Raw genomic sequence first — 15,364 nt, 5'->3', positions numbered from 1 at the left:
AAGCCAAATTTTTCAGCATAGTTTTTGTGCTGAAAAACCCCCTTCGGCTTATACTCGAGTCAGCAAAAAAAAAAATATATATATATTTTTTTTTTTTAGGTGGTGGTCTATGACCAGCTGCAATATCAATGTATAGAATCTCCCATAAAATAGTGGGAAAAAAAGAAGCTTTAAAAAAATAAAAGTTCTAAATCCCTCCTTTCCCTAGAATACATACAAAAGAAATTTACTGTGATACACATACACATTAGGTATCCCTGTGTCTGAAAATGCCCGGTCTACTGAATATATGGTATCTGCAGTGCTCCTGTTCCATCGGGAAGGGGTTAATAGGAGCACTGCAGATACCCAATATTCAGCCAGACTGAATTCCAAGTGGGGGGAAAAAATCCCAGTCCTCAAGCTCACCTTCCCCAGCACCAACATCTACTGCACCAAAAAACTCCGACTATTTTAATTTTTGAAATTTTCCCGCAGCTGCTGCATTTCCCCCCTAGGCTTATACTCGAGTCAATAAGTTTTCCCAGTTTTTTGTGGTAAAATTAGGGGCCTCGGCTTATATTCGGGTCGGCTTATACTCAAGTATATATGGTAGTCCAGTGGGAGCCGATAGTGTCAGACCATGTATATACACATCCTTTAAACAAGGGGAATGGTAACACCTAATTGTCAATTTAGCTCTAACATTTTTAGGAGAAATAACAGAGGAACAGCATAGTGCCGAGTTGTAAAAAACTACGTTCCAGAATTGTTATTTTCTAGGAAATACAAGTATTTAGTAAAGTAGGCATGTTCAGAGAGGTGACAGGTCCTATTTAAGCTGGGTAAGGGCTTAATTTACTACATTTAATGGTCCTAGAAAATGTCTGCCACCATGGGAACTACTTTATGTCACACATCTCCAATTCTGACAATTTCCAGAAGTTCTTATGTACATATGTGAGAATGGTATTAGCGGATCTATTTTAGACAGCACTTTTATTAGCTTTCCATGTCGGATTTTTACATCCCTTTAAGCCCCCCATTTACCTCTGCCAGATATAGCACACAGCGCCGGTGACCTATATAAAGTTGGGGGTGGCGAGGATAAGGAATTGGTTTCTGGCGGTAACTACCCTAGTAAAATGAGCCAGTACGTCAGCAGTGCTTTTCTTGCTGTGAAGTGTGGTAAAAACTGAGGCTGTTAAGGACAGAAGAAAGATGAAGCCGTGTTCTGCTTATATGCACGGTCTAAGCACAGCAAGACAGGGAGAGACAGCAGGCACTAAAATCCTTTGCAGGAAGATAAATTAGAGCAAGAAAGCACTCAGTGGAAATCCTGTGAACAGCATCAGCAGCATTTTCAGGAGAAAACAGCGGCAGCGAGAACAGCCTGGCGGGTTTTAAAGGTCACATCATCTTTCGCAAATTATAAATCAGTCAGAGAGAATTAGCCATCCAGGATGCTCTTGTCTTTCCACAAGAGTGCTTTCCTGCTGCAGTGCATTAAATTAAAAAAAAAAAGTCCCCCCGGTTGGCTGGATAGTCAACTGAAACGCTGACAGGAAGCAAGCTGAGAGGAGGAAAATATGGATTGTTCTATCTCAAGAGCATCCAGGTGGAGCTCAGCGACCACCCATTAGCCATAACCCTGCCCACTGCTGCATCATGTCATATTCTATATTTCATGCCTCTTTACTGCTATGATGTTCACGTCTGATGTCATAAACTTTAGTAAATTACTTTCTTGGTGGCAAATTGTACTAGCAAGATTGCGGCGTCGGTACTGATTTCTGATGGACCTATTGTTGAAATGTTGGGCCCAGAATAGTCTCTACTCCCACCCATGGTTTATAGTTTTCTGGGCACATTCTTAGTCTTTGTTTTCACTGACATCAAGGCTAGAATTTGTGATGGATGTGTCCTCACGATTAGCCAGAAGTAGATACAAGTACATAGATAGGCTTTTCTTGCATTGTAAGCTGTGAGATTTGCAGAATCTTCATTCCTTTGCATAGAGCAACAGTTTACAGACAGGTGTGTGCAGGCTGTGAGGAAATTTAACCCCTCACCTCTCCATCCACTGCGTGAAGAGAGAAAAGAACTGCCCACATTCCACTTACATTAGATAAGCAAGATGGATTCACAGTATCTATGGATCATTTTCCCGTTTAACAAAGGAATGAAGTGTAAATTAGCTAGAAGCAACCCACCTAGTGGCAGGAACTTTAGACAGGTTTTTCAGGCAGAAAGCAGCCACAGTTTTAATTCTAGTGCCTTACATTTTGGTCCAGAATGATGAATTAAATGAGACTAAGTAGTCTGAAAAATTAGTGGCCTTTTAAATGGGGGGAAAAAAACCCTAAATCATACATGTGGATGAAAAAATCCTAATCATACATGTGCATGAAAAACCTAGTGTGTCTCTAGGGTGTCGTTCTCATGGAAGAGATGGTACATTTATCAGCTACACTCAATATTCATGTGGGTTGTTTTTTTTTTTTAATGTAGATCACAATGTACATTTTTCCCTATCAGTATGTCTTTGTAGAATGGGAGGAAAGTCACACAAACAAGGGGAAAATATACAAACTCCTTGCAGATGTTGTTCCTGGCAGGATTCGAACCCAGGGCTCCAGCGCTGCAAGGCTGCATTGCTAACCACGGAACCACTGTGTTTCTCCTTGATAGAGTTTTTCTGAGACTCTAGCATAGCTTGCTGGTGTGAGTTATAGTAAATCTGATGGGCCGATGTGTCCCCACCTTGCCCACTTTTTATATAAAGTAGCAAGAGAGGTAAAAAAGGCACAAATTTTGATGCAAATTGCCCTGCACCAAAAATGTGCCACTTCTTTGCCAATTTTGTGGTGTTGATGTGTTAGTAAATTCCCCCTTTGTTCACATCGCCATCAGAGCCATCATTGGCATATTTGTCGTGTTTGTTGGCAAGAATACTGCAGGGTGTCAAAACTACGTCAGAATCCCAGGGGACGCCACTATAATCAATAGGTTCCACCGGGAGCCATATAACAGACCGGGTGTAACCGGAGGCCAAGATGAAGACGTGCACCTGCAGAGGATGAACACAAGGATGACTAAGTAAGAAGACTGCTCGGACGTAGAAACGTAGATGAATAGACACAATTTTAGACATTTTGAAATTTTCCATCTATGACAACAGCGATTCTCTTTGATCATGACATAGGTCAATATCTCGGTGTAAAGTGGTTTGAGGCGAGCACACTGTAAACAGCCATGTAAAAGTTTGGCTTTTCAAAGGCTATTTATTTCAATGGTGAGAGGTTTGTGAGATGTAGAAAACCACTTAAAAGAGCATCTGTCATCGGTCTGTCAAATATTTGGGAATAGTCATTTCTAAATGAAATATTTTTTCAGTACATCATGTTTTTTTTTATTTATTTTTTATTTTTTTAAGTTTATGTGACAATCCTCTGTCTGTCAGGTACTGGTCTGGATTTCTAAAGCAAAAAGTCTTCTGAGACGTTCATTAGTACAGCAGTTCCGTCCCTCCAGAATTACATAATTTAGCAGCTTTCTCCACGTAGTTAGCTGACTGACCTTTCGTGGGACCTCATATTGGCTGCTTAATAAAAGTCAATGAGGTTGAGCAGTAATATCACGGAAATGAGTAGGTAGCGTCCAATCAATTGTCTTCTTCAGAGATAGAAAAACTTATTGTTATGGCAGTGTTAGTGATAAAAGCTCTAAATAATTCTGGCAAAACAGAGGTGCAGAGTTTAAAGGGATATTCCCATCACTCTTGTTTTGCAGCCTGCAGGGCTCTGTGTTCTCTTCACTCCCTGGATTTCTCGACACATTGGTGGGAGGGGTTTCATTTGCTCTGCTATTTGCTATGTTTGCAGTCAGTAATGAGGGATTGGTTGTAAATGCATTACCACAGTATAAACCTGATGTGGAAACTGATGTAGCGGACCTGGATTTGAGTCAGCTTGCATTACATACAGAGGTACCGGACTCCTTATCTCAGCCCTTATCAGCCAAGTTCAGTTAAACCTGCTGATAAGTGGAAAAGCTGAAGATAGATGGCACAGTAATCCCGGAGCTCTCACCTCCCCCCTCCCCTATCTGAGGAACTCCGTTGCTTGTCAGCCCCTCCCTCCCTCCCTGAGATCAGGCAGCTACATCACTTGGGAAATGAGCAGATAAGCCCAATTGCCATAGAAACGCAGTGTCAACAATGAAGTGAATAAATTAAGATAGCAGCCAAACAAAGCAGTTTTGATAAAGCAATGTATTTAGGAAAAGTCTTAAATCCACATAAGCTAGCAGTATAGATAGGATGCTTTTCATGGGACAACCCCTGTAAGGAATTTCCTGGGTATTTACCCCTATATATTAACCCCTGTATCTGGACTGCAGGGACAGGGAATCCCTAGGTTCCAATCTCAAGAGCAATCTCAAAGTGGTAATATTGCTGAAAGAAATTGTACCAACCTCTTGAAGTTATCCCTTATCGAAAGTATAGGGGACAACTTCATGATTGATGGGGGTCCGAACAAGGGAACCCCTATCGATCCATAAAATTGACATTCTGATGGAGCGATAGATGGGGTATTTACCCAGCTACTACTTCCATTCTCTACAGGACTACCATAAATAGCCAAGCGTTGTAGTTGACTATCTCCGACACTCCCATAGAAAGTAAATGGGCGCATGCTCAGCTTATTGTTCCATCAAGACAGGGAGACTGGACCCCTGATTTCAGGATTGTGGGGGTCCCAGCAGTCTGTTAGCAATCCTATTCATCGGGGATAACTTCAAGAGTTGATACAACCTAATAAATAGATAAATATAAGTAGAATCTAGCTAGGATTCCTCTACCATAGTCCGCAAGATAAGAATACCTCTAAAGAGGGGTCATAGTCAGGAACAATGTAGAGGTCAATATCCTAGGAAGTGCAACAAGAACCAAGTGGAGATCTAAGAGAACAAATAAAAAGAGCATCAAAGACAAGCCTAGGTTAGGAACTGCATTGGAATCAACCCTGAAACAAATGGAAAGCAAGAGCTGCAAGGAAATCATGGTGAGTGAGAGATCTGAAGATTAAAACCGGCTATACAATGTACTCACCTGTGCCGGGTTTCAAGCAGAATGGGGGCCGGAATCCCCAAACATTATCCAGGGACAGGTGTGGACCTTTCCTTAGATAACTGTCAGCCGAATTCTCATTGACCTACAGGTCTTACCAGACTCCTTTGGCAGCAGCTTACCCCTGAGAACAAAGCAATCGGTCAATTGAAATTGACACTAGACCATCATCTTGTGTGCATCTTATTAGATGACTGTCAAATATGTATCAGGGCCACATACACATTAGATGTTCATCTGGTCCAATCACAATATGGAGGTTTGGCCGATACACATCTACTATGTATGGACAACTTTAGCGTGAGACCATGCAATCTCCTGTCCACCTGCGGTAACATATGACTGCCCTCTTTTGCAGGTAGATACCTTCAAAATCTTGTGGCATTTCGGCCCTTTGCCCCATTTGACTGTGTGGTCTTACCCCTACAGCAGTTAAGCTCTGACCAAGGCAGAATTAACCATTAATATTCTACATCATTAGAACATTTGCACTAAATAAATAATACATTTGGACTCTAAAAATAAAGGGCATAAGGAAATATAGTATCCGATAAAATTTAGTATAAATGACCCATAAGGTGATGGTATTTAAATTAACACTTTGTGGTTGGCGACTAGGCCTGTAACTAGAAGTACAACTCCACACAATAAGATATAACTTTTTTTTATTTTTTTATTTTTTAGAAGTTTAACTTTTTTTTTTGCACATCCACACGCTTCCTAACTTAATGGGAGTAGTGTTACCTGCCCCTACCGCACTCTGTTCACATCTTTTTTTAGAATGTGAGTTGTGATCTTGTGAGAGTGCTGACCTGTGCACTTGTGTTATTCTATAAAGGGAAGAGAACTGTGTGTGATTGGAGCAGTGGAGTTATGGGAATCATAGACTGGAGAACATCAGTCACCGAGGAGTAGGGTCACCGAGGAGCAGGGTCCCCAATCACTACAGTGTATTGATATGTGAGACTCCTATACTGAAGATTATGATAGCTCTACAGGAAACAATCTTCATCATCTAGATTTTACCTTGTACCAATCAGGAGGAATGAAAATACTAGAGTTACAAAAACTTCTAGAAAAAATAACTTTTACCTTTTCTTGGCCTAGATTTCACATAAATGAGACTGGAATATGCAAAGTTACTGAAATTAATTTCTTAATTAAAATGGTTTTCCAAGATTATGGTATTGCTATCCTTTCTGATCCTGGGCATTTAACCCCTTAGATGCTGTTGTAAATTACGACTGTACCATCTAGGTTATCTTAAATAATAATGCAAAACTGTACCCATGTTTTTCATCCATGTATAAATCTAATATATACTACTAAGATTTATTATTTATTAAAGGGGTTTTCCAGCCCTAAGTAGTTTTTTTCATACTGATGGCCTATCCACAGGATAGATGTGTGGACAACAGGGACATTTGCTACATTTGCACATCAGTACAGAAGGGTCAAAGGTTGGGAGATCAGTCTTTCTCCTGTCCACTGTCAGTGTTATTATGGAGTCTGGGCAGCTGTTGGCTGAAGTCTGGGTTTGGACCGTCTTCTGTCTGTTGAGTACCCGTGAGTTATAGGAAACCCAAAATGAAGAAACTTATCTTAAAAATAACATGCCCTCAAGCAGGTATATAGACTGAAAAAAAAACAAAAAACGTTTTGGCTTTCACAATGTGACAATGAAAAAAATTATACAAAAAATGCTACATACAAAGCTTTTTACATTGTGTACTTTTACCTTAAGAGTAAGGCCCCATGTTGCAGCTGTTTCTGTTGCAGATCTTGCTGTGCAGATTTAGCCATAGTCAGGAGTGGCTTGAAAAAGAATGGGAAATCTAAAGGCTGATAAGGGACCGTGTGTATGGCAGCTGAAATATGACTGTAAGACTTGCAGACTTGTATTGACTAATGCAGGTCATTGTTTGGGAACACTGTATCTCAGGAACGGTACGTCCTAGAGAGCTTAGACCCAGTCTAAAACCTTCCAGGACACCTGATGTACCTGTATGCCAAATTTGGTGAGGATCAGGCCAATCGTTTGGCTGCGCATAAAGAACAAACAGACAGAAACTCATTTTTATATATAGAAGAGATACACAGTATATCTATAGTGTACATCTGTTTATTTTTTCAACATATCTGTGCCTTACATATTTGTCCTTATTTCCTCTAGTGTCACTTGGGAACCACTGGGCGATGGGAAAAAAGTGATGTCTTTGGCCGACAACTATTTGATGATCTGGGATTTACAAGAAAGCTCTACCAAAGCTGTGGTAAATAACCCTTATAAAGCTAGATTTGTACTTTCTATATGTGTTGCACTTGTCATGTCGCTTGAATAAAGGTGGGAGTCGGCAGGGGGATTCTAGATTTATTTATAGTAGCTCACTGATCCACTGAATCTCAGCGTCACTACTATTTGCAGAATTCAGGCTGCTGTGTACATTACCCTGTATTTTTTTAAAGGGAGTCTACCACAGCCAAAATCACGTCTAAACCACTTCCATGCTGTTTTTGGGCCAGTTAGTAGAATAGTGAGCTACCTTTCTTGTGACAAAGTGCACTCTTGCTGCTGAGAATTTCAGCTTTTATTCCACATATTATCAAAGTGATTTTGCGCTTGTTTTTCTAGACAGATACTGTACGCTTTTTAAGGGGTTTTCCTATCACAGAAAGTAATGGCATATTGCTACATCTCCAGCTGTTCAGGGACCTGCAGCAGCCACGTTAACTAGAATGGAGCTGTGTTACCTACACAGCGGGTAGCTAGAAGTGGTGTTATCCAAAATAAAACCATGAAAGGGCCACAGTATTTGACCTGAACTTGTGACCTTCTTATGGTCAGGATCATTGTTTTTCTTTTATAACACAAAAGAACCCTAAAATAGAATTGATATTTATGTCTTCCATTGTCTACTATCTAATTTGATATATCTGACATAGTTTGGTGAATTTCTATGGTTTTGTACACAGTTGGGCAGTAGTTATTAGGGATTTTTTGTTTGTTTCGTTATTTTTATTTTTTATTATTAGAGTTGTTTTTTATATTTTTCCAAAAGTTCAAGAAATATGGGGAATATTAAGTACCTCCTCAGTTAAAGGAGAAAACATCCGTAATAATGTAACACTAGTCACAATCATGGCTGTGTTGGGTCTAGTTAAGTCCTTCACCTAGCTGGCTGTCCTGCTGCATTTGACGTAGTGCAGGAAGCAGAGTTCTGTCATGTCTGTTGGCTCAATTTGCTTTACCCCTCCCTGATTCCAGTGTTACAGATAGCAGCAGAGAGGAAGATTACAGCAGATCAATGTGGAAATGGGGGTGGCATCCATGTCTTCAGGCAGAGCAGATCACACAGGCTGTAGATAGAAAAGAAGCACTCACAAGACTGCGTGCAGGAGGAAAAGAAAAATCCTAAGTCAACATGCACATGGGCAAATGCTGTCCAGAAAATCTGGACCATATATTGCCCACATTTCCTGGACTGAATGTAGTACATAGACTTTGACTATTTGCATCATAATGATGTACTATAATGATCTCCCTGCCTACTGTATATAGATCACTATGATGCAAGGGCTACTAGTCTCCAGACTACTGTATTTACCTGTGTGTATGGAGATCTAAACTGTGTTTAAGTGTAAAGGAAGAGAAAGCAAATCCCTTAACGGCAAATTCATAGGGGTGAGGGTGATACTCCTCTGCATCAGTGTCTGGCAGCACCAAGGGGACAAAGCTGTTTGTACAAAATAGTTATTGAATAAAGCATCATCCTGGACACACAGACCACACACCCAGTACATATCCTATCCTTCCTACTAAGAATATATAATATAATATATAATATAACATTATAAAATAATATATAATATAATAATATTAATATTAATATAATATTATAAATGTGAAAGTTTGTGTGTTACTCAATCACGCAAAAACAGCTGAACGGATTTGAATGAAATTCGGCACATAGATAGTTTGTAACCTCGATTCACACATAAGCTACTTTTTATCCCGGTAAATTACATGGCTTCACGACTGTTATGAATTTATGTTCATATACTATATTAATCTGCTCTTGGCAGCAGCTTATCTCAGTTAATTGGAGATTGCTGATAAAACTTCTCTGTTATCTCTCTGTGTAAACACCCAGCTAACTCTCAGTCCATTCTGTACATGCATTTGCATATTATCTGATCTGCTCCATAACCCACTGGAAAAAAAAACACCTTTAATCCAAATTGGCAGTTTGCTACTTTTAAAAATGTCAGGAAAAAGAAAATCTAATTTGTCGCAAAATTCTAAAACAACGACAGCTAGGAACGTAGCCAGAAGTCACCACAGTTCTCCTCAAGCGGAGCTCAGGGGGATCATTGACGCCAACAACACACTAATTATATGGCTTCCCAGACAGCTGCTGAGATGCTGGAACAATCACGGGCACAGCGTGAGGAACGAGTTCAGTGGCAGGCCAGCTTGACAGCTATGGACACGTCGGAGCAGGTAGATCATCGACACCAACAACACGCTCATTATATGGTATCCTAGCGAGCTGCTGAGATCCCAGAACAATCACGGGGTACAGCTGCCAAAACGCTGGAGCAGGCGGATCACCAACACCAACAACACCAGCGACCTGCTGAGATGCCGGAACAATCACAGTCACGGCATGAGGAACAAGTTCAGCAGCAGGACAGCTTAAGAGCTACCGAAACGCCGGAACAGGCAAACCAATTTGCTGAATATAGGCGGATCATCGATCATTATATATTTTTGTTTCGGAGACTAGGATGTGGCTTAAAACTTCCTATCGGGGTCTGAAAATAAATAAAGAAATATAGATTGCTAACTGAGACAGTGCAATTTTTTTTTTTAACTCAAGGTAGGTACTGACGTATGTAAAAGTCATGTGTTTCTATGGCAATGGTGGCTTTTAAGTACAAGAGGTTAAGTAAGCCAGTTTGTTCTTTGTTTTGCTCCATTAATTTGTGCTTTGCACCCATCTACACGTATGTTTGGAAGAAATGGACTGCCTTATGAAGCATATCCTCACCGCGTACCGGGAGAGCAATTCAATGAAGCTTGGCAGTCCTAAGAAAAGACAATAATATCCTTACATATGTAAATCGAGGAAGGATTTTTCCCTTGCATCTGAAATAATTTTTGGTGAGAATTTCTCATTAATTTTTCAAACAGACAAAAAATACTTTCATAGCAGAAGTGGAAACAGATTGAAATAAAATTAGCATTTTCTAGCAGTCTGTCTGTGAGATGAGTGAAATGTGTTTCCCCAGAGATGATGGAGCAGTCAGCTGGTCTGCGGTGTGACAGTCACCACACTTTCTAAATACAATTGTGCTACTAGTGCTGGGAGCTGCGATATCAATCAGAACAGGAAGGCTTCCGCATATTAATTGGATTTTTGATAATGTTTGTCAAACTAAGGCCATGTTCACACATTGAAGATTTGCTGTGGATTTGCATTGAAGATTCCACACTGCAAATCAACAGCAATTGACAGCACAGAACAGGTGGATGGGGTTTTCTAAACCCAGTCCTCATGGAGGAGAAAAAAATCTGTAAGAAAATCAGTACATAATACGCTGTTTTATATCAATCTCACCGCAGATTATCATCTTCCATAAGATCATTTGCATTACTTTGCAGTGCAGTAGGGAAAAATCCAAGGAGATCTGCAGCCAAATCCAAGACCAAGTCTTGATTCTTATATGCTACTAGCTAGAACCCGCGACTTCATCCGCTGTCCTCTCACCCTTGCGCGAACCACCGGTAGCGCCGCCCGTGGCCCCCCACGGCCCTTTCCTTGCGGCTAGCGTGGGCCCCTCCCACAGCATCGTGGGCCGGGGCCCCACTGGTGCACCTCCGGCCCACAATGCTGTGGGAGGGGCCCGCGCCAGCCGCAAGGAAAGGGCCGTGGGGGGCCCCCCTACTTACCTTCTGCCCTTTGTTGCCAAACCCGCAACCCCCGGCCCCCTTCGTAACCCGTAGCACCAGCACCACCCCCTCCCTTAAGCATCCCGCCGATCCCTATTCCCGCAGCACTCACCATTTACATACTGGGGAGGTGTGTGTCTTGTGGCCGCAGCTTCAGTGAGCATGTGCGGTACTTCCCGTGGCGTCTGTGTTCCCGGCTGCACAGTTCGCTGGTAGGTGCGGCTGGGCTTGTTGGGGCTGGATGCGCTGCTGCATGCTACGCCAGCCTGACGCAATGTGTGGCCGGCCGGCATGTCAGCAGTGTTCAGAGAGATGCTGGCAGCCGCCATGTGCAGCGATGGGTTTCCATGTGCTGGCCACGCCCACAATTCGGCAGCAACCTATGGGCCGCTGTGCTGGCTCCCTATCCTGCCCACACACCGGCATGCACCAATAGCAGCTGAGTGTAAGTCTCTGCGGTTACGTCATGCCCTGGCCGACAGCGGAGCAGGAGACAACTTTGGAGGGTCTCGGTGGCGTTTTGGGGTGAGTGAGACACTTTTAAAGTAGACTATTACCCCTTCCTGGCCAATATGTAGGTGTATGCGACATTTCGAGGAGATCCATTCAGCCGTTCGGGTGTGATTGAGGAACAAACACACAAACCCACAAACATCCAAACTTTTCACATGTATAATATTAATAGGATATAATATTAATAGGATGACATGCTTTGCTGCTAAGTTGGTGACTGATATTATCCACCTCGTGAGGAGTTACCATTAGGTTTCCACTCAGGGCTGTGGAGTCAGAGTCAGGGCCGGATTTGGGTGGAGTCGGTTAAAAAAAAACATTCCAGCTTCAATATAAAGAAAATATTTTTAATTATATTATGCACTTATTGATATTCTATAATTAATTAGATGTTTAGTTTGTCATATTTACTTTCATAGGAATTCAGACACTAACTTTTTTGTGAATTAGAGGAGGTCTCCAACTTTAACTGACCATGGATGTCAGCCATTTACGAAGCAGTCAGAGTCGGATTGTGGAAAAATATAGGAGTTGGGGGTTTGTTGGACCGACTCCACCGCTGCAACATGAGGTTAAAGGGCAACCACAAAGACCTTTGCCCCTTTGATTTTTAGTTTAAAGGGGTTATCCAGTTTCTAATGTTGATAGCCTATACTTAGAATAAGCCATCAATATTAAATCTACGGGAGTGCGACACCAGTCCAAAGACATCATGGCTTGCGGTATTGTTTATGTATGTTCACTCACTGTACATACTGTAGCAGCGAGTTTGGATACTGCAGCACTGTCCCGGTGAAATATTTGGGGCATTCCAAAGGATAGGTCATCAATGTTCGAATCTTGATAACTCCTATTATAATGTTTAACTTGCTGGAAATTAGTTTGGGATTAATCTATATTGTATATACATTGGCCTTTGAAGCACGAGATTATGGGGGTCAATCATCGCCAGTATATTTGGCTGGTTCACATCTGCTCCTTTGCAGATTCCATCATATTTGCTGGCAAAAATATCATGTCTCGCACCATATTTTCTGTTGAAATGACAGATAATTCCCCTGACAGATCCCATTATGTGTCAGAGTACTTGGCCAGGTACGATTGCTGCCCATCATTTTACATATCTGACCATCATTTTGGCTTTCTGCTGCTATGACGGAACACAAACCCTAAAATGACAATGTGGACGTGACCCCAGCCTTAGTTGACTCCTACTTGGATATTTTGGGTTTGCATTAATCTGTCACTTTGTGAACTGTTTACTTTGCTGTGTAACACCTCCATCAGAGTACCACCACATGCAATGCTATTTCTGCCTTCAAAACAACAAAAACCTCAAGAGACCCCCATTAGAAGTCATCTCCACCGCTTGCCATTTGGATCCAGGGTACGGTCGATTCAGGTCGACATCATACAAATGAATGAAACATCTAAGGCTCTATTGACTCTGGTGCTAGGGCTTCTGTTTATAATGATGACAGTGTGAACATCATCTTAGATGTTATGGGTTTCATTTAACTATGATTTTCTCAAGAAATGAAAGTATACACAAAGCGGGAAGTTTTTCTAGCAACCGTAAACAACCTTTGAAATGACCCCTGGGAATGTTTGCAATCCAGAACAGCGTGAAGCCTAATGTAAGCTTGAGATAGTCTGTAGAGGAAACAACCGATAACTGGGTCACACGATAGTAATCCAAGGCCAAGCCTGGAGATGGTTTAACAGTGTTTAAACACTGGGCAATGGTGGAGTCCAGTCTGTATTCTGCAGTCCATGGTGCCTGTGTCAAGGCAATAATCCAATACACAGAGTGAAGATACCGAGCACTGACGTAGTGGGTGTAACTTAGGTAGACCTTTATGGAATGAGTATGCAGACGAGAAATGCCCAAGTGTTGCCTTTTGTCCCAAAATTAGTCCTTCTATACGTGTTAGGTAAACCGTATATAAGTAGTCTGATCCTGTGGTTACATGTTTTATAGTGTCTCTTGTCTTCAGTGCACCATTGATCATAGCTAGATGTGTTTATTGATCCAATGGAAATAATTGCTAACTACGTCTTAGGAAATTCAAGATAATTCAAGATGTGCTTACCTTTGCTTTGGTCAAAATTTGAGATGATGTAGTTGAGATCTACTTAAATTTTAGTTTTGTCAAGACCTAGTCACCCTTCCATTATCTACCAACCTCTTGGTCTGGGAGGTTTACCCTACCTCTCCATCACCTGTCCGTATATCAGTAACAGGATAGTAAAAACAAGACCCCAGTCAAAGTTAGTGTCTGGTTTCTGAATTCCATGGGCTTGTTCACTTAGACCGAATGGACATTGTGACACATCTTCTGTGAACCAACTTGGTCAAGTTTTGAGACGGCAGATCCCAAAGTCAACTTGCCACAATTGTATGCCCTGTTAATGGCCAGTTCCTTCTTGCACATAGGGCAACAATGTCCAAAGTAGGCTTATCATTAATATTAAGGAAAATAAAAATAGGATATAGAATTCTATAGAAGAGAAGTCAAATCATCTCTGAAGTTCACAGGTCAAAAAGACGATCCGAAGGCTGGATAAACACGAAATAAACAGAACCAGCACTTAGCGGGGCTAAAAAATATTCTTTTACTGTTCCATCCACAGGGGGTAAAAACAATATTATGAACTCAGTGTGAGTCAGAAACGCATCAGAAAGGAATGGGGTGCTTTGTTTGGATAGTTTATACTGCTGGTTTTACCTACTGTGGATGGAACAATAAAAGAAGATTTTTTTAGCCCTGGAAAGTGCTGGTTCTTTGTATGTTTGTTTTTTTGTTTTTTTATCACTAAAATTGCTTCCCTTTTTAAAATAAAATTGGAAACGTAGTTTATTACAAGCTGAAATGCCCCTGAAGAAAGAATTCTAAACAATTCGGATCACAGTGCACATCCTTATATGCCAGCAATCCTGATTTGTAGCAATCTGGCTGAGTGGAGCTGAAAAGGGGAAGTGTTAAGCAAATTCACACTAAAGTAGGTTATTTGGGGGTGTTCCTGGGAGTAGGTGGGGGGTGGGGTGGGGTGAAAATTTTATATTTGAAATTGAAATTCTGATATTTTTTATTTATTTATTTATTTTGCTTTTGTGTCAGGAGGTGTTTGGTAGACATTTTTTTCACTATACTTTATTAACCTGTCTAAATTACTTTTAATAGAACACTGGCTGTAAAGTGTACAGAGGTGTACAAATTTTTCCTGGCAGCAGATGTGTTCAGATTTTTCCTGGCAGCAGCTCAGGTAGAAGGTTGTTAGGGTGAATAGTATAGTCTGTTTTATATTAGAAGACAGTTAGATAGGTTAACTAAGTATATTATAAAATGTTCACCAAGTAACTCCTGACAAAATAATAAAAAATAAATGAAGTGGTAATTACAATTTAAGGAAAGTCTGCCCTGTACACCCATACTGAATTCACTATCTAGTAGCATTTACCAAAGATGCGAGGGTTACTTCAAAAGGCTATATCTCCTGTTTTATAAAGCCTAGAAAAATGGTTCTGGTATTGTATGAAAGTTTCTTGGCTTTTAACATTCAAAAAAACAGCTAGTTAAAAACCAGAAACCATTCAGAAATGTAATTTTCAATCTCAGCTTTCATATGATACATGAACCATTTGTCCAGGTTGCATAAAACAGGAGCCAAAGCCATTTGAAGTGAATCAAATGCTACAGCTCTACATACTGACAATACAAATGTGTACAGATTTTTCCTGGCAGCAGCAAAGTTAGAGTTTTAGACCCTGTTTTTTATTAGAAGAA

At 41.0% G+C, this 15,364-nt stretch overlaps 1 protein-coding gene across 2 annotated transcripts in view; it reads left to right on the top strand.

The window, feature by feature from the left end:
* The window catches only part of EIPR1 (EARP complex and GARP complex interacting protein 1), a 147,922-nt gene that overhangs the window by 96,433 nt on the left and 36,125 nt on the right, over nucleotides 1-15,364 (top strand). For both annotated transcript variants that reach the window (XM_075269117.1, XM_075269118.1), the window contains one exon: nucleotides 7,284-7,383. In XM_075269117.1, the coding sequence (XP_075125218.1) occupies nucleotides 7,284-7,383 (100 nt within the window). The remainder of the gene's footprint in view (nucleotides 1-7,283; nucleotides 7,384-15,364) is intronic.

This window comes from Leptodactylus fuscus, chromosome 3 (genome assembly GCF_031893055.1).
Source record: "Leptodactylus fuscus isolate aLepFus1 chromosome 3, aLepFus1.hap2, whole genome shotgun sequence".
NCBI lineage: Eukaryota > Metazoa > Chordata > Amphibia > Anura > Leptodactylidae > Leptodactylus > Leptodactylus fuscus.
The sequence above is the reverse complement of the archived record's forward strand: the minus strand, read 5'-3'. Positions and strand labels throughout refer to the sequence as shown.